The sequence below is a fragment of the Neltuma alba genome, unplaced genomic scaffold (genome assembly GCF_004799145.2).
Source record: "Neltuma alba isolate B1F8T4 unplaced genomic scaffold, ASM479914v2 tig00012957_pilon, whole genome shotgun sequence".
In the NCBI taxonomy this organism is placed as follows: Eukaryota; Viridiplantae; Streptophyta; class Magnoliopsida; order Fabales; family Fabaceae; genus Neltuma; species Neltuma alba.
The window spans coordinates 13,287-32,845 of record NW_021637317.1 but is presented as its reverse complement, the minus strand read 5'-3'; the positions used below and the strand labels follow the sequence as shown (position 1 = coordinate 32,845).

At 35.6% G+C, this 19,559-nt stretch overlaps 2 protein-coding genes and 1 pseudogene across 2 annotated transcripts; all 3 read left to right on the top strand.

Annotated features, from left to right (window-relative positions):
* The first annotated feature begins 1,027 nt into the window (after window positions 1-1,027).
* Window positions 1,028-4,574, top strand: LOC114732972 (cucumisin-like). Its single transcript, XM_028920384.1, has 10 exons — window positions 1,028-1,133; window positions 1,286-1,383; window positions 1,553-1,647; window positions 1,743-1,977; window positions 2,083-2,602; window positions 2,695-2,798; window positions 2,911-3,135; window positions 3,230-3,341; window positions 3,442-3,655; window positions 3,777-4,574. The coding sequence occupies exons 1-10, from the start codon at window positions 1,050-1,052 to the stop codon at window positions 4,307-4,309; spliced, it is 2,220 nt and encodes a 739-aa protein (XP_028776217.1). The 5' UTR covers window positions 1,028-1,049; the 3' UTR covers window positions 4,310-4,574.
* Window positions 4,575-6,870: 2,296 nt separating this feature from the next.
* Window positions 6,871-11,502, top strand: LOC114732955 (cucumisin-like). Its single transcript, XM_028920358.1, has 10 exons — window positions 6,871-6,942; window positions 8,592-8,686; window positions 8,803-8,897; window positions 8,992-9,226; window positions 9,328-9,847; window positions 9,941-10,044; window positions 10,142-10,366; window positions 10,468-10,579; window positions 10,683-10,896; window positions 10,994-11,502. Exons 1-10 carry the CDS (start codon window positions 6,871-6,873, stop codon window positions 11,500-11,502), a joined length of 2,181 nt encoding a protein of 726 aa, XP_028776191.1.
* A 4,751-nt stretch (window positions 11,503-16,253) lies between these two features.
* On the top strand, window positions 16,254-19,327 carry LOC114732954 (cucumisin-like; annotated as a pseudogene).
* Window positions 19,328-19,559: the final 232 nt, after the last annotated feature.

Sequence of the window (19,559 nt, the reverse complement as noted above, 5' to 3'; positions counted from 1 at the left end):
ATTAGTTTAATTGTTAATGGAGGATAATTATAGTGTTTAAAAAAGGGATGATTAAGTCAAACCATTTTTAATAAAAATATGCTAAAATATTCAACAATATAATGTTGCAAAAATAATTTCTTTATCTTATTTATAAAAAATAAAAGTAAAATAAAAATTTTTATTCCTATGTATTTATCAAGTAAAAACACCATCTAATGAATTAGTGAAACATATACTACCTCCGGTCCTTAATATAAAACCCTGTTTGACTTTTAATTTGATTCTAAATATAAGATCCCAATCTACTTTGTCTCTCATATATATATATTTTTTCCAAAGTAGCCCTTCTAACAATAATAGTTCTAATTAATATACTTGATTAGTAACGATATTTTAGGAAAGACAACACCTATTTAGGATAAATAACTTGCTCAACTTACTTCTTTAATTTTCTCAAATTAGTCAACTGGCTCTTATAATTAAGATCAGAGGTAGTATACTAGTCAAAAACACGAATTGGTCAATTGGGTATGACATCGCCGGCATTATTGCTGCTGCTTGACCTTTGATTTATATCTTTCGGAGTCATTCATGAAACAGAAAACAACAGCCGAACCTTCCTTGAAAGTTGAAACACTACTCCACTGTCCTCGATAATTAATGATAATGGATATGTCTCACGGCACTGAATTAGTCATTCTTACGACTTTTCTGCAACTCGAATTTGGATGATCCAAGCCAAACATATATGAGAGAAGACTTCAAAATTCTTATGTTCACAAGGGAAGAAATCCATCTTGTGAAATATCAATGATGATGTCTGTGTCACGTACTTGTCCCACGTAATTAAAATAAATTGATATCTAATCAAATTCATTATCGAGAATTTAATGACACTATCACTAACAAGTTGCGATTCTTACACCTCAGAAACCATACCATGAAACGCAATTGTCTACACCAAACGTACGTCTCGCCCTGAGACATATATATAACAAAACTTCTTGAGTCTCCAGAGATACATAGCAAAACTTGAAGCTCTATCATTTCCATAACTAAATTTAAACATGTTTTCTCTAAGCACCTGCCATCTCCTCCTTTCTCTCTTTTGCGGTCTCCTTATTATTCAGACGCATTGCGATGATCCAAATGTACAATAATCTCTCCCTCTTTCTCTCGCCGTATCTGTCTGTCTGTCTGTCTGTCTGTCTGTGTTTGTTGATTATTTTACCTCAATTTTCTTTTCTAATTCACTGAAGTTTAAGAGTAAAATGCTTAAAATGTTTTCTCTCACATTCTGAAGATACGGACATACATCGTGTACATGGGGGATCATGCGAAGGAAATGAAAGACGTCGCAGAATTACATCACACGAGTATGGTTCAAAAAGTCCTTGGCAGGTTCTTAAACTGCGTCTTTAACTCATTGTATCTAACTGAATTGTAGCTTTATTCCTGGACCTATTAGCAAAAAGGGTTATTTGATGATCACTTTATAAGTTCAATTCTGTCTCTCTGATTGAAAGAAAGTCTCACGAGAAATTAACCATCCAAGTTGCTTTTGGTTCAGAAACTTTGCACCAGAAACTCTGCTGCACAGCTACAAGAAGAGTTTCAATGGATTTGCGGTGAGGTTAACACCAGAGCAAGCTGAAAGGATGGCCGGTATATATGGTTTAGATGTTTCTATTCTCTTCATTTATAACCTCGTCAAGCAGGTACAAGAGAGTATGTACTAAACATAATACCATGTTCACCAGAAATGGATGGGGTGATCTCTGTTTTCCTAAGCGAAAAGCACAAGCTCCAAACAACGCGGTCATGGGACTTCATAGGTTTTCCACAGCAAGTGAACAGAACAAGTGTGGAGAGTGACATCATTGTCGGAGTAATCGATACCGGAATTTGGCCCGAGTCAGATAGCTTCAACGACCGAGGATTTAGTTCACCACCAAGAAAATGGAAAGGCTCTTGCCAAAACATCACTTGCAATAAGTATACATCAATGTACTTTTGCTAAGTCAACAATATATATATAAAGGATTAAATTGAAGCGTGCATGTCATATATCACTCTCTCTCTCTCTCTCTCTATATGCAGCAAGATAATTGGAGCAAAATACTTTCGGGTGGATGTTACAGTTGGCGAAGATGATATTAAATCTCCAAGGGATTTGGATGGCCATGGCACTCACTGTGCCTCCACAGCTGCAGGAAACCTGGTTAGCTCAGCAAGTCTATATGGGCTGGGCTCGGGCACCGCGAGAGGGGGAGTACCATCAGCTCGCATTGCTGTGTACAAACCCTGTTGGTCATCAGGTTGTAATACAGCTGACATTCTGGCAGCATTTGACGAAGCAATCGCTGATGGCGTCGACATACTTTCTGTATCACTTGGCTATCAATCTGTGACACATCGTGACTTGTTTGGGGACGTGTACGCAATTGGATCTTTCCATGCAATGAAGAATGGAATTCTAACCTCAACTTCTGGCAACAACTTGGGTCCAAACCTTTCGACCACCACTAAAGCTGCTCCCTGGATGCTTTCTGTGGCTGCATCCACGATAGATAGAAAGTTCTTCACCAAGGTTCAATTGGGAAATGACATGGTTTTTGAGGTAACACTCATTTTCTTGGTTAATGATTTTTATAATTACTTTGAGAAATCAGTGAGAATGATTATATCTTAGATAACCCACTTTACATGCAGGGAATTTCGACGAACACCTTTGATCTCCAAAATAAAACTTACCCCTTGATTTACTCTGGAGATGCACCCAATATCACTGGTGGATTTAACAGTTCGATATCAAGGTATTATTGTTGTTGTTACTATTGTTACTATTTTTATATCATAGAATGTGATCTAATATATTGAAAGAAATGAAGAATTAGAATTATATCCTAATAATTAATTGCTGGATAGGTTTTGCATTGAAAACTCGTTGGATGAAGCGATGGTGAAGGGGAAAATCGTTTTGTGTGATAGGCTTCCAGATGATGCTACAGGACTAGTGTCTGGGGCGGTTGGGGTTGTGGTTCTGGCCAATTACCCAACAGATTCAGCATCTCGCTTTGCTTTTCCTCTTGCTCTCGCTATGCTTAATCTAAATGATGGCTTGCCCATTCTCTCTTACTTGTCTTCTTCAAGGTATAGGTCATCAGAGAGATCATATTATATTTGGTTCCTTTGCTCCTATTGATCAATAAATCTTCTTTGTTCAATGATCTACCAATTTCTGCAGCAATCCAACTGCTACTATATATAAGAGTAATGAAGGCAAAGATCCTTTCTCCCCTTACATAGCTTCCTTTTCTTCAAGGGGTCCAAACACAATTATTCCCAACATTCTCAAGGTAGGGTCGTCACAGCTAGCTAGTTGTAAATTTTGCTGCTAACCTTTTTTAGGTTCAATCAGTTATTGAAATGATTATTCTACTGTTTGTGTTGTTATAGCCTGATATAGCTGCCCCAGGAGTAGATATCATAGCCGCTTGGTCTCCCATTTCGCCTATTTCAGGTGTGAAAGGAGACAAGAGGGAGTCAAACTTCAATATAATATCAGGAACTTCCATGGCTTGCCCTCATGCTACTGCAGCAGCCATATATGTCAAGTCATTTCATCCCACTTGGTCTCCAGCAGCAATCAAGTCTGCCTTAATGACTACTGGTAATTACTTAATTAATTAATTAATCCACCTATGTCAACTTTGTAAAGTTTTCATAGAAGTTCTGGTTTTTCTTGTGTTTACTTGCTTCTTTTTCCATGAACATCCATCCAAATATTGTAGCCACTCCAATGAGTTCCGCTCTCAACCCTGAAGCTGAATTTGCATATGGAGCTGGACAAATTAATCCCATCAAGGCTGTGACCCCTGGCTTGGTATATGATATCAGTGAATCTGATTGCGTGAGGTTTTTGTGTGGGCAAGGTTATAATGCGACAAACCTACGAATCATTACACAGGATGTCATCGACTGTGAGGAAACTAAGGTTGAAACAGTGTGGGACCTCAATCTCCCATCTTTTGCTCTTAAGAGAAACATCTCAGAACCTTTTGTCAGTGTGTTTCATAGAACTGTGACTAACGTTGGAGCAGCTACATCTATATATCAGGCCGAAGTGATTGTTCCTCCATCTTTGCTAACGTTAACCATCAAAGTGGCACCAGATGTTTTGTCTTTTTCATCTGAGGGTGAGAAGAAGTCATTTACAGTTACAGTTGAAGGAACTATAAATGTGGGAATGATCTCCGCATCTTTGATTTGGGATGATGGCAATTTCCAAGTGAGAAGCCCCATGGTGGTTTATAGTATTGAGTGAGTGCCACACATGGATTGGCAAAATATAATTCTTTCTTGAATTTCCTATATATGAACGTGCTGCATAAAGTCGAGCGAATAAACACGCTCAATATATACTACTATTTGCTTAAATATGTCATTTTTTATTCTCCTGTATGTCTAAAGTAAAAATATGTTTAATTGTTGCTGGATGACTAGAGGCCCCTTGGATGCTTCCTTCAGTGCAATGAAAAAGGATGGTTATTAATTTATCATGTAGCATAATTTTATATTTAGCCCTGTTATATTAGCTGTGACAATTTATTCTCTTCAACAAGGTTATTTAAATTAGAGTATTTTATATTGATTATATGGTGGTTTTAATTAGATAGAAGTGTTTAATCAAGCAGAATTACTTAATCTGGTTTGGATTCATAGCTTTCCTTTCCTACAAAGGTGTCTCCTTTAAAAATCGAACTTGAGATCCGAAAGACTTTAGTAGAGCCTTATACTGTTATACCAACTCTTTGTTGGTAACATATTTGCTAATATTTTAATACTATCTTCGGTCTTTAATATAAAACCTTATTTGACTTTTATTTTATCCCAATCCATTTTGTCTCTCATATTTATGCATTTTTTCCAAGATAATCCTTCTAATAATAGTAGTTATAGCCAATATACTTAATTAGCAAAGATATTTTGGGAAAGACAACACATATTTATCACAAAAAACTAACTTAACTTTTTTTTCTTCTTAATTTTTCAAATTAGTTAACTAGCTCTTATAATTAAGACCGGAAGTAGTACTATTTTCACTCAATGTAAAACGGATTTTATACTGAGAAGTGGAGAAGTTGAGATATGAATATATAGCAAGTTTATAATACTGCTAGAAACTAAATTTTACTTCAAAGATAGTACTTAGTATTTGTGTGAGTTTTCATATTTTTACACTACAAATAAATATCTATAAGATAAAAAAAGATTTGTGGAATCTTATGTGCCGCATGAAATATAAAGATTAACATTTAATTATAGAAAGTCCAAATAATGATTAGAGGGATTTTTCTTGACAAAAGTCGGGGTCAATTTTTATAACCACGTTTGCACAATAATTTCGGAGGCACTTTTGTTGTAGCATGCGGAATTGGGATTTAAGGCACCTATTGCATAAAGTAAATGGCGGAAAATACACACTACCCCTGGTGCTAAACCTAGATAAAAGGCTTGTTTGGATTCTAAATATAATATTTTAATGTATTTTAATATGCAGTGGGAACAGGAAATATTGGGAGAAAAAATCCCTTGAAAATTTTATTAATGAGAAAAACATGATGAATTTATACACCTAAAAAGTATTGATATTATATAAATTTTATACATATGGAGTACTTCTGAATTTAATTCATTTCATTTATAAAAAGTTTCAATAAGTAACTTTTTCTGATTTTCACAATATATATATTTATATATAAAGGCTCATTCCGTTGATGTAAGCACTGAGAGGTAAACGATTTTAGTAAAGTCAATTAAATATTTAAATCATCATTTGGTGATACAAGCCATTGTCTCAAATTTGACTTAGCAAAGTCCGCATTGAATCTCCTTTGAAAAATCAATTAATTGTATTGTAGATCAAAATGATTGAATAATTAACTTGATTGGCAGTTTCCATATATGGTATAATCTGTAATTAATAACAAGTATTTTTAAGTAGTGGGAATATAATATATACAAATAGTGTATAATATATCTGCGTATGTGCGCGCGCGCGCCACTTAGGTAATCAGTAATCGCTATTAACAACTAGTACACACCAATGTTGATGTGACCAAGCAAATTGGATCTTCATTTCGTGGTTCCTGCCAATTATTTCAAATGTGTCCTTTTGGATAATCAGTTAATTTTATTTTGAATTAATATGATCGAATTTGTAACTTGATCCATCGTTTTATCCTGCGCCCGCGCGCACACACATTTATTTTGGTATAATTGATAACTACTGAAAAAGGACAATGATCAATATGGTTATATATTAATATTTCTAGGTGTAATATTGAATGAAAAGGGCAATTTAATGTAATGTGATTATGAATGGAAAACCATTTTGCGAGAAGTGTTATTATAATTATAAACAGAAAATTATGCCATGCACGATAATGAAATTCCAATTACAAATTTTAATTATAAAATTTAGTTAATATCTTAATTATGAGAATGCGAATAAGTATGGCTGATCTCCTAAATTAACATGGTGCAGTCACATAATTTTTTGAATTTTTTGCAATTAAAATATAAGTATAATTTTAGTGTTAAAGATTGTTAAACACGCACAGTAGCCAATGATTATTCAAATAATTGATTAAAAAATATATTTACATTATTTAAATTGGAAAAATCAGAGTAAGGAACATAAGGAGAATTATATTTAGTGTAAAGGATCTTAAAAACTATAATTATTTAAGGGGATATAATACAATTGTCACAAAAAAGGATATAATATGAAAATATAAATTTAAAAATTGATGGTGGGCCTTTGCCCCAATGACTTATGATAGCCCAAAATGAAGTAGTCATCTACGCTTGGGTGTGGAAGAAATGGGCGAAGAAACAGGCCCAAGTCATTTGAAGATTGTTATTCAGAGAAAAAGGGGGTACATAGGCCTCAAGGTTAGAACTCTACTTGTGTCTGACCATTAACTTAACATGTTTGGCTCCAGATAAGTGAACTGGATGCCACATTTCATCTCCCACACACGCACACAAAACCCAGCAAGAATGTTGTCACCATTTTAGTTTTTGGTATAAAAGTTTTTACAATGTTGGGTTTTCGTGCATTACTGTAAAACTCATGAGTTGATTTTTTTGAGTTTACTGTTTTTATATTTCTAACTTATAAAATCATGTCAATTTGCTTTTAAATTTGTGTTATCTATGTAATCTTAATTAAAGTCCTGAGTTGATTTTTTAAGTTTACCATATTTAGTTTTTCACCCAGTTGACATATATTGAGAAAAACTAAACAAGATTCAGGAACAAGGTCGGCTCGCTGGTCAAAAAAAGGAACAAGGTCGGCTCTTTTTTTTTTTTTTTTTGGGTGGGGAACGGACATGGTAAATGGATTACAATTGAATAATTTAAGCCCAACTTGTTTTCTAACATAACAATATAGTCAAAATTATTTATTTATCTTATTTATTAAAAAAAATAAAACTAAGATCAGAATCCCCCTTAGTTTTTACCAGCTCATGAATTAACGAAACATAAAAGACAGACGTGAAAAAAAATATCTCCACTAACTTCTCTCTTCATATAATATTAAATATAATAAAAATTTATCATATTAAACTACTTAAATCAAATTTTAACACTTAACACTATAAATTTATTTATATATTTTTTATTATTTAATATTTAATATTTTAATAATATCTTTATAAAATAAATCTTAGTCATTGAATTTTGATCTAATGATAAAAATATTAAGTGGAAAGGAAGTGAGGAGAAGAGAGTTGGTCAATCTAGATTGTACTTATTATGCCCCGCAAAGCTGACCTGGCCTCATGGCTGCTTGACCTTTGATATATTTGCAATCAAGAATCATTTCATGAAACAAAAAATTTAGAACCTTGCCCACTCCGACTTAAAATAAACTGAATTCGTTCATTCTTCATGATTTCCTGCGACGCGAATTTGGAAAGCATACATGTGAGAAAACTTCAAAATCATTATACTTTCAAGGAAAGTCAAAGTCAGCCTCTATTCAGTACTAATTTTTGTTGGCCAAATTGGATATATATATATATATATATATATATATATATATCCAACGCTAGCAAGTATTAATGGTACAACGTACGCGTCTCATGTTCTCTTTTTCCAAATTCGACAGGGTCTAGGAACATGTTGACCTTGTCGTTAAAAGCATATTTTCGAATTTCTACCACAAGCGTTCGTCATGTGTAAAGCAATCTCGGACGAAGAACAGATTATCGTCCTATATAAACAGCATTCCACTGGTCCTGCCTTGAAACACAGCAAATTAAGTTAACTTCTTGGCCACAGCATACACAGAAACACTTGAAGCTCCATCGTTTCATTAAGCAATTTAAGCATGTTTTCTCTAAGCTCCTGGCATCACCTCTTCTCTCTCTTCTGCACTCTTCTTATTCTTCAGGCACATTGCCATGATCCAAAGGTAAAATAATCCACCATATCTGTCTACATATGCCGGTTGATTATTTTATCTCAATATTTATTTGTAATTTATTGAAGTTCAAGAGTAACATGCTTAAAACGTTTTCTCTCACATTCTGAAGACAAAGACGTATATCGTGTACATGGGGGATCATCCGAAGGAAATGAAAGTCGCTGAATTACATCACATGAGTATGGTTCAAAGAGTCCTTGGCAGGTTCTTATACTACGTCTATAGCTCTTTGTTATCCTATTTAATAAAGTGGTTATTTGATGATGATCATTTTAAGAGAGTCCAACAGGAAACTGACCATCCAGAATGCTTTTGGTTAGAAACTTCGCACCAGAATCACTGCTCCACAGCTACAAGAAGAGTTTCAGCGCATTTGCGGTGAGGCTAACACAAAAGCAAGCTGAAAGAATGGCCGGTACAGTATTGAGACGTGCTTAATTTTTTTTCTTCATCTATAAAACCCGATTACAAGGAAGTATTTACTAAACATATAATACCATGTTCATTAGGAATGGATGGGGTGATCTCTGTGTTCCAAAGCAAAACTCACAAGCTCCAAACAACAAGGTCGTGGGACTTCATAGGGTTTCCACAGCAAGTGAACAGAACAAGTGTGGAGAGCGACATCATCGTCGGAGTAATCGACTATGGAATTTGGCCCGAGTCTGAAAGCTTCAACGACCAAGGATTTAGTTCACCTCCAAGAAAGTGGAAAGGCTCTTGCCAAAACATCACTTGCAATAAGTATACACCAACAAACTTTTACTAAGTCAACAACACACACACAAACGATTAACTTGAGGTGTGCAAGTCATATCACTCGATATGTGTGTGTATATATGCAGCAAGATAATTGGAGCAAAATATTTTCGGGTGGATGGTACATTTGAAGAAGATGATATTAGATCTCCAAGGGATTCAGATGGCCACGGCACTCATTGTGCATCCACAGCTGCAGGAAACTTGATTAGCTCAGCGAATCTATATGGGTTAGGCTCGGGCACTGCAAGAGGGGGAGTCCCATCAGCTCGTATTGCTGTGTACAAACCTTGTTGGTCAAAAGGTTGTAATACAGCTGACATTCTGGCAGCATTTGACGAAGCAATCTCTGATGGCGTCGACATACTTTCTGTATCCCTTGGCTCTCGTACGCTGATACACCGTGACTTGTTTGAGGATGTGTACGCAATTGGATCTTTCCATGCAATGAAGAAGGGCATTTTAACCTCAATTGCTGCCGGCAACTTGGGTCCAAAGCTTTCCACCATGACAAGTTTTGCGCCCTGGTCGCTTTCAGTGGCTGCTTCCACTACTGATAGAAAGTTTACCACCAAGGTTCAGTTGGGAAATGGCATAGTTCTTCACGTACTACTCATTTTCTTCATTGTCACTTTTCATAACTACCTATAAGAAATCAATGAGAATGGTTATAACATAGATACTCCACTTTATCTGCAGGGAATTTCGTTGAACACCTTTGATCCCCAAAATGGAACTTACTCCTTGATTTACTCTGGAGATGCGCCAAATATCACTGGTGGATTTAACAGTTCTACTTCGAGGTACTATTATTCTTGTTGCTTTTAGTCCTGTTACTATTTCTATGACTGTTATTTGTCATAAAATATGTTTTTAAGAAATGAAAGAAACGTTGGATAGGCTATGCTCCGAGGACTCGTTGGACGAAGCGATGGTGAAGGGAAAAATTGTTTTGTGTGATGGACTTTCCATCAGTGATGCTGCAGGACTGTCAGGAGCGGTTGGCGTTGTGCTTCCAACCATTTCCTCAAAAGATGCGCCATCTCTTTATCGTTTTCCTTTTCCACTCGCTTTGCTTACTCTAAATGATGGCACAACCATTCGCTCTTACCTGGATTCTACCAGGTATGTATAATCAGACATCATGTTCATCTATATTTGATCCCCTCGTCATGAATTGTTGATTAATTATTCTTTCTTGTTCTATGATCCACCAATTTCTGCAGAAATCCAACTGTTGCTATTTTCAAGAGCAAGGAAGGCAAAGATTCTCTGTCCCCTTACGTAGCTTCCTTTTCTTCAAGGGGTCCAAACGTAATTACTCCCAACATTCTCAAGGTAGCTAGAGCCACTGCTACTGGTCATCATGATTTTTTTGTCTGCTAGCCCTTTTCATGGATAAATAGTTATTGAAATGATCTTGTTGTTAATGTCTCTGCAGCCTGATATAGCAGCACCAGGAGTAGATATCATAGCCGCATGGTCTGGCATTTCCCCTGTTTCAAAAGTGAAAGGAGATAAGAGATTATCAAACTTCAATATAATATCAGGAACTTCCATGGCTTGCCCTCACGCTACTGCAGCAGCCGCCTACGTCAAGTCATTTCATCCTACATGGTCTCCAGCAGCAATCAAATCTGCCTTAATGACCACTAGTAACTACTTAATCACTTAATTATTTGAGAAGCTTTCTTACATAATGCTCCGGTTTCTCTTATTATCACTGCCGTTCTTTCCATGTATATCTTGCAGCCACTCTGATGAGTTCTGCTCTCAACCCAGAAGCTGAATTTGCATATGGAGCTGGACAAATTAATCCCATTAAGGCAGTGACCCCTGGTTTGGTCTACGATATTGGTGAATCAGATTATGTGAGGTTCCTGTGTGGACAGGGTTATAACAGGACAAGCCTAAGAAGCATTACAGATGAAGACGTCAACTGTAAGAAATCTGAGAACGAAACGGTTTGGGACCTCAATCTCCCATCTTTCGCTCTTGAGAGAAACATCTCAGAACCTTTTACCAGTGTGTTTCATAGAACTGTGACAAATGTTGGAGCAGCTACATCTGTATATAAGGCGAAAGTGATTGTTCCGCCATCTTTGCTGACTATTCAAGTGACCCCAAATGTTTTGTCGTTCTCGTCTGTGGGTGAGAAGAAGTCGTTCACAGTAAACGTGGGAATAGTCTCTGCTTCTTTGATTTGGGATGATGACAATTTCCAAGTGAGGAGCCCCATTGTGGTTTACAGTACTCAGTGAGGGCCATGGACAAGAACTGTCAGTCTCATACTGGTGACAAAAGATTAATTCGTTCTTTCATTTTTCTTGTAGTATTGTGAATAAAGTCCATTGAATAAGCGTGTTTCATGTATATTTGCTTAAATTTGTGTTTGTTTATCCTCCTACTCCGTAAAATAAAAAGATGTTGAAATGTTTGATATATAGCTTTGTTGGCTGATTAGAAGGTGAAGCAATCTACGTTTCCGTTTCCTTATGTGCATTGATCTAAGGATGCTTGATTTTCTACCAAGAAAGGGTGGCCAATTTATCATAAACATTTAGTCCCACGACGCTCTGCTTCACAAGTTACAAGCTAGTTGAAGATGCTATGGAGAATGCAAGGAAAAAGAGACTGAGTTAGAATTTTTTGGTGATTATATATATATATATATATATATATATATATTGTTTTTTAGAACTCATGATAATCCTCTTCGTAAAAAAAATGCAACAGTAATGATATTCAATAATGCAATGGGAATATAATCATATACTCCATCCGTCCCATTTTCACAAGCAACAACTATCATTTTTTCTTTTTCCTAAATAGAAGTAATATTTACAAATTGTCTTAAATTTTTGTAGCAAATTTTTTATTTTACCCATATTAAAAAATTATTTTAATTTTTAATATATTTAGTTTTTGTTTTCCAAAACATCATTTGCTAAGCAATAAATGTTTTGAAAATTATATTTTAATATAATTTTTCTCCATCACATATTCTGTCTTTCATAATTATCTTTGTTATAATAATTTTTTTAATTCTCTTTTTTATACTCTCTTCCCAATAAATAAGAGCATTTTGGAAGGAAAAAATTTCCAATTTTTATACCTTTGTTTAACCAATTTTAACTAATTTTTTATCTACGTTTTTAGTCTAAGGCTGTTTATGAAAATAAACGGAGAGAGTAATGATTGATCATTAGAACGGGCAACAATGACAACTACATAATTATGAAGTCCTACACTTCAGTTTTATTACAAATCACTCGCAGGAAAAAAAATTTTGTCCTAAATATAGTTAACTTGTAAGGTATTTAATGATTATTTTTTAATTTTATCTTATTTAATTCTCATTAGAAAGAAAGAAAAGAGAGATATGTGAGAATGATTTGTAAATATTGAGAGAGAGAAAAATTTTCTAATAAAAAAATTTAAATTTTTTTATCAATTTAATGTATTTTTTGATGATATAAAATGTGTTACAAGTGACTTGATCTTATTAAGACTGTAGTTTCTATATACAATTTCTTTCATATGGTATAACTGATGACCAGTGGTGCATGCATGGGTGTGGAAATAATTTTAAAAATGAGAATGATTAATTTGATTATACGTGTAATATTCGAAGTTTAATGTAATGTAATTATGAATAGGAAACCATTTTGTTGGTTTTATTATAATTATAAACAGAAAATTATGCAGAATAATGAAATTTCAATTATGTAAAAAAGTTTAATTAACTTCTTAATGGTGAGAATGCTAGCTGATCTCCTAAATTAGCATGGTGCAGTTGCATAATTTTTTGATTTATTTACAATGAAAATATGAGTATAATTTTAGCTGCTGTTGTTAAAGATTGTCAAACACGCACAGTAGCTGATGATTATTCCAATAATTGATTAAAACATATTTCCTATTTTTGAAATATTAACTTTAAATAGTATTTAATTATAAATTCACATTAAACAAAAAAAGACATATGGCCATGTATGATTTGAGGATTTGACATAATAGATATAAGGAACTTGACATAAATTTTTTTTCATTAGTATATTGTGTTCAATGTTAAAGTACTCATTCAATCCTTGATATAAGACTTATTTATAATTTGATTATATTTAAAAAGTTAAGTAAACTAGTTAATTATTAAAAATATAATATGTTTTTTCCAAAACACCATAATCATTTTTCTTAATATCTTTTTTTCCTTTCCTATTTGATTATAGTTGAGGAAGTATCAATTGGGATAATTTAAAAAAAATTAATAAATATGAGAAATAAGTCTTATATTTAGAATGAAAATTAACTTAACAATCAAGTCCTATACGTATAATTAAACATCTCCTATTATTAATATTCCTACAATATTCGTGACTTGAGGTTGATGCTGTGATGATCCAAACATGCCGTAGTCTCGGGAGATCTTATACAGAAAATAAATCCTATGAGAATTCCAATTGACTCTAGAGGACCTGACAAGATTAAATGGAGGCTAAACAAAAGTGGGGCATTCATCACAGCCAGCACTTGCAAAGGGCCGAGAGGAGAGCAAGAAGATCATCATGAAAAAATTTGGAGGAGGATCTGGAAACTTAAAATATCAGAACGAATTCGTGTCTTTATGTGGATAACAGCACACAAGAAGATTCCTACCAAACACGTGACCTGTAAATGGGATGGTAGCATGGGACTATATGTGGAATTTGCAACCTGAAAGTGGAAGATCCTTTACCTGCACTGAGAGACTGCAGCTGTGCAACAAGCGGGAATAAAGGACCGTGGTTAAGAGGATTTACTATGCAATTGGAGGAATGTGATATTCTTTCTGCCGAATTTCAAGGGATTGCAAGAGGGCTGGAACTATGCTGCAGGACGGGTTTTAGGAAATTTGAAGTGGAAAGTGATGCATTTGAAGCAATTAGGCAAATACAAGGAGGGGAAAGATTGATGAATGCCAACAACTGGTTAATCAATTTCATGAACTGCTCAATCGAGACCGGGAGTTAAGCTTCAGACATGTTTCTAGAGAAGCGAGCAGGTGCGCTGATCACTTGGCGAAGCTGGCTTGGCAACAAGAACAGCAAGAAACAATTTGGAACACACCACCGAGAAGCATTATGCAGATATACAAGGAGGGCTTGGAAGGGACTGCCATGCCTCTGAGAATTTTAGCCTAGTATTTCAGTTTATTTTCTTTCTATCTTGTATCACCCAAAAAAAAATAAGAAGAAGCAGAAATCAAACAAATAATACTGTCGCCTTTGTCGCAATTACTTATAACTTATGATGGGACAAAGCCCAAAATGAAAGCGGTGATGATCCGAGGTTTTGGGTTGGAAAGAAATGGCCCGAGAAAGAGGTGCAAGTCATTTGAAGGTGAGAATGATTTTAAACATCGTTATAAAGAGAAAAACAGAGTATTACTCAGTGTGTTTAATTCGTTTGGCATGACATTCAGGCCCTCAAAAATTAGTTTGGAAGCTGAACCTTTTGGAGACTTTAAACCATTTTTTTTTTTAATACAAAGGAGAGGACCCACACATCCATGCCCCACCAACCCTTATTTGGCAACATGAAATGCAGAACTCATGACCTTAACTCTGATTTGTTCAAATCACATCACCGTTTGAAAATAAAAATTGAGTTCAAGCGCAAGAGGATTATTTCTCAAATCCTTCCGCCTCCATATATAAACTAAACAACGTTCGGGAACAAGGACGGCTCATCAGTTTGGGGAGCCAAAAAAAATATGTTAAAATGGATTAAAATTGAATAATTTGAGCAAACTTCTTTAAAAAAGCAGAAACATGTTACAGCATTCAACAATACTGTCAAAATTAATTATTTGTTTACAATCTCATGAATTAATGAAACATACAAGATATAAGACGGGCTGGCCAATCTAGTTTGTAATACTTAGGCCACCACGAAGCTGACCTGGCCTTGTGGCTGCTTTATTGGCCTTTGTGGGTTGTGGCTGCTTGACCTTCTGTATCCAAGAATTATTCATATGAAACAAAAAATTAGAACCCACCAACTCCAAATTAATATACTCCTCTGGTCCTTAATATAAGACCCATTTAACTAATTTGATTATATTAATGATGTTAGTTAAGTTAGTTAATTATAAGAAATGTCACATGTTTTTCCTAAAATATCATAATCATCTTTCTTAATACCTAATCTTCTTCTACTACTTGATTATGGTTGAGGGAGTCTCTATAGGGGTAATTTAGAGAAAATTGATAAATATGAGAAATGAGTCTTACATTTAAGACCAAAACTAACTCAACAATTGGGTCTTATATTAAGGACCGGAGGAGTATACTGAGTTCGTTAATTCTTTATGATTTCCTGGGACGGGAATTTGGAAAATATATACATGCCGAACATACATGTGAGAAAACTTCAAAATGATCATGCTTACAAGGAAAATAAACCTCTATTAAATGTTAATCTTTGGTGGCCAAAGGATACACATCTCTCTATTATGTATTAATGATACAGCGTACGCGTCTTATATGTACATTTTTCGGAATTCGACAGAATCTAGGAACGCGTTGACCTTGTCGTTAAAAGAAAATTTCAATCCTGTACAACAAACGTACGTCTCATCTAATGCAAGCTCTGGGACGAAGCATTGATTATTGTCCTATATAAATAGCATCGGACAGGTCCTGCCCCGAAACACAGCAAGACTACTTGGCCACAATACACATACACTTGAAGCTCTATCGTTTCATTTAGCAATTTAAACATGTTTTCTCTAAGCTCCTGGCATCTCCTCTTGTCTCTCTTTTGCGCACTACTTCTGCTTCATGCACATTGCGATGATCCAAAGGTGAAATAATCTCTCTTCCTCGAGCTCTCCAACCATAATCTCTCTGCCAATGTTGGCTGATTATTTTATCTCAGTTTTCTTTCCCAACTCATTGAAGTTTAAGAATAAAATACTTAAAATGTTTTTTTATTCCTCATTCTGAAGACGCAGACGTATATCGTGTACATGGGGGACCATCCGAAGGAAATGAGAGTCGCTGAATTACACCACACGAGTATGGTTCAAAGAGTCCTTGGCAGGTTCTCATACTACGTCCATAACTCGTTGTTATCCAATTTAATAAAAGGGTTATTTGATGATGACGGGTCACTTTATAATTTTGTTCATTGTCTGTGATTGAAAGAGAGTCCAACAAGAAACTGACAATACAAATTGTTTTTGGTTAGAAACTTTGCACCAGAAGCTCTGCTCCACAGCTACAAGAAGAGTTTTAACGGATTTGCGGTGAGGCTAACGCCAGAGCAAGCTGAAAGAATGGCCGGTACAGTTTTGCATATTGGGATGGGCTTGATTTTTCTTCATCTATATATTCAACACTATTAAATAAGGGAGTATGTGCTAAACATAATACCATGTTCATCAGAAATGGATGGGGTGATCTCTGTGTTCCAAAGCAAAACGCACGAGCTCCAAACAACAAGATCGTGGGACTTCATAGGGTTTCCACAGCAAGTGAACAGAACAAGTGTGGAGAGCGACATCATCGTCGGAGTAATCGATTTCGGAATTTGGCCCGAGTCTGACAGCTTCAACGACCAAGGATTTAGTTCACCTCCAAAAAAATGGAAAGGCTCTTGCCAAAACATCACTTGCAATAAGTATGCATCGACACACTTTTACTAAGTCAACAATATATATATATATATATATATATAAAGCACTATAATAAAAGCAATAAATTGAATCGTGCATGTCATATATCACTCAATATGTGTATAAATATGCAGCAAGATAATTGGAGCAAAATACTTTCGGGTGGACGGTAAGTTTGGAGAAGATGATATTATATCTCCAAGGGATTCGAATGGCCACGGGACTCATTGTGCATCCACAGCAGCAGGAAACCTGGTTAGCTCAGCAAGTCTATATGGGCTAGGCTCGGGCACTGCAAGAGGGGGAGTCCCATCAGCTCGTATTGCTGTGTACAAACCTTGTTGGTCAAAAGGTTGCAATACAGCTGACATTCTAGCAGCATTTGACGAAGCAATCTCCGATGGTGTCGACATACTTTCTGTATCTCTCGGCTCTAGAGTAGTGGTACACCCTGACTTGTTTCAGGATGAATTTGCAATTGGATCTTTTCATGCAATGAAGAATGGCATTCTAACCTCAATTGCTGCCAACAACTTGGGTCCAGAACTTTTCACCATGACTAGTTTTGCGCCCTGGTCGCTTTCGGTGGCTGCTTCCACTACTAATAGAAAGTTTACCACCAACGTTCAGTTGGGAAACGGAATGCGTTTCGAGGTATCACTCATTTTCGTCAATAATCTTTTCATAATTACTTCCAAGTAATCAACAGTCATAACAAAGATACTCCACTTTTTTTTTTAAATAAAAAATGGATAACAAATTTAAGAGACAAGATTACAACAATAGTCCACTTTGCTTGCAGGGAATTTCCATGAACACATTTGATCTCCAAAATAAAACCTACCCATTGATTTACTCTGGAGATGCACCCAATATCACTGGTGGATTTAACAGTTCCACATCAAGGTATTGTTATTTTGGTTAGTACTATTACTATTTCTATTAATGTTATTTTGCCGTAAAATATGTTTAAGAAATGAAAGAAACAAACCACTAGAATGATATTCTAATGACTGCTTGTTGGACAGGCTTTGCTCCCCAGACTCGTTAGATGAAGCGATGGTGAAGGGAAAAATTGTTTTGTGTGATGCGCTTTCGATCATTGATACTGCAGGACTGTCAGGAGCGGTTGGTGTTGTGCTTTCAACCATTTCCCCAAAAGATGCGCCATCTCTTTATCGTTTTCCTTTTCCACTCGCTTTGCTTACTCTAAATGATGGCACAACCATTCGCTCTTACCTGGATTCTACCAGGTATATATAATCAGACATCATATTCGTCTATATTTGAGCCCCTCATCATGAATTGTTGATTAATTATTCTTTCTTGTTCTATGATCTACCAATTTCTGCAGAAATCCAACTGCTGCTATTTTCAAGAGTAATGAAGGCAAAGATTCTCTGTCCCCTTACGTAGCTTCCTTTTCTTCAAGGGGTCCAAACGTAATTACTCCCAACATTCTCAAGGTAGGTAGAGTCACTGCTACTAGTTATGAATTTTCGGTCTGCATGCTAGCCCTTTTCGAGGATGAATAGTCATTGAAATGATTCTGTTTTTAATGTCTTTGTAGCCTGATATAGCTGCTCCAGGAGTGGATATCATAGCCGCATGGTCTGGCATTTCCCCAGTTTCGAATTTGAAAGGAGATAAGAGATTATCAAACTTCAATATAATATCAGGAACTTCCATGGCTTGCCCTCATGCTACTGCAGCAGCCGCCTACGTCAAGTCATTTCATCCCACATGGTCTCCAGCAACAATCAAGTCTGCCTTAATGACCACTGGTAATTGCTTAATTAATCCACCAATATCAACTTTTTTTCAAGTGTTGTTATATAGTGCTCTATCTAGTTTCTCTTACGATGACATAAGTACCGTCCTTTCCGTGTATATGTTGCAGCCACTCCAATGAGTTCCGCTCTCAACCCAGAAGCTGAATTTGCATATGGAGCTGGACAAATTAATCCCATTAAGGCAGTGTCCCCTGGTTTGGTATATGATATTAGTGAATCAGATATGTGAGGTTCCTGTGTGGACAAGGTTATAACAGGACAAGCCTAAGAAGCATTACAGATGAAGATGTCAACTGTAAGAAATCTGAGAACGAAACGGTTTGGGACCTCAATCTCCCATCTTTCGCTCTTGAGAGAAACATCTCAGAACCTTTTACCAGTGTGTTTCATAGAACTGTGACAAATGTTGGAGGAGCTACATCTGTATATAAGGCTAAAGTGATTGTTCCGCCATCTTTGTTGACTATTCAAGTGACGCCAAATGTTTTGTCGTTCTCGTCTGTGGGTGAGAAGAAGTCGTTCACAGTGACAGTTGAAGGAACAGTAAACGTGGGGATAGTGTCTGCTTCTTTGATTTGGGATGATGGCAATTTCCAAGTGAAGAGCCCTATTGTGGTTTACAGCACTCAGTGAGTGCCATGCACATGGATTCTCCGTCTCGAACTGACAAAAGATAATTTCGTTCTTTCACATTTCTTTGAATATGGTGAATAAATTAAGTCCATTGAATAAGCGTGTTTCATGTATATTTGCTTAATTTGTCATTGTTTATTCTCCTACTGTGTAAAATAAAAAGATGTTGAAATGTTTGATAGCTTTGTTGCCTGATTACAAGGTGGTACGACCAAGGTTTCTATCTCCTGTA

Bases quoted from the DNA above. Each gene is read 5' to 3' on its own strand.
- LOC114732972 (XM_028920384.1), top strand. From the start codon at position 1,050: ATGTTTTCTCTAAGCACCTGCCATCTCCTCCTTTCTCTCTTTTGCGGT. The intron at 1,384-1,552 runs GTTCTTAAACTG...CTTTTGGTTCAG, and splicing joins GTTCAAAAAGTCCTTGGCAG to AAACTTTGCACCAGAAACTC. The intron at 3,342-3,441 runs GTAGGGTCGTCA...GTGTTGTTATAG, and splicing joins TTATTCCCAACATTCTCAAG to CCTGATATAGCTGCCCCAGG.
- LOC114732955 (XM_028920358.1), top strand. From the start codon at position 6,871: ATGGGCGAAGAAACAGGCCCAAGTCATTTGAAGATTGTTATTCAGAGA. The intron at 6,943-8,591 runs GTTAGAACTCTA...CACATTCTGAAG, and splicing joins GGGGGTACATAGGCCTCAAG to ACAAAGACGTATATCGTGTA. The intron at 8,898-8,991 runs GTACAGTATTGA...CATGTTCATTAG, and splicing joins GCAAGCTGAAAGAATGGCCG to GAATGGATGGGGTGATCTCT.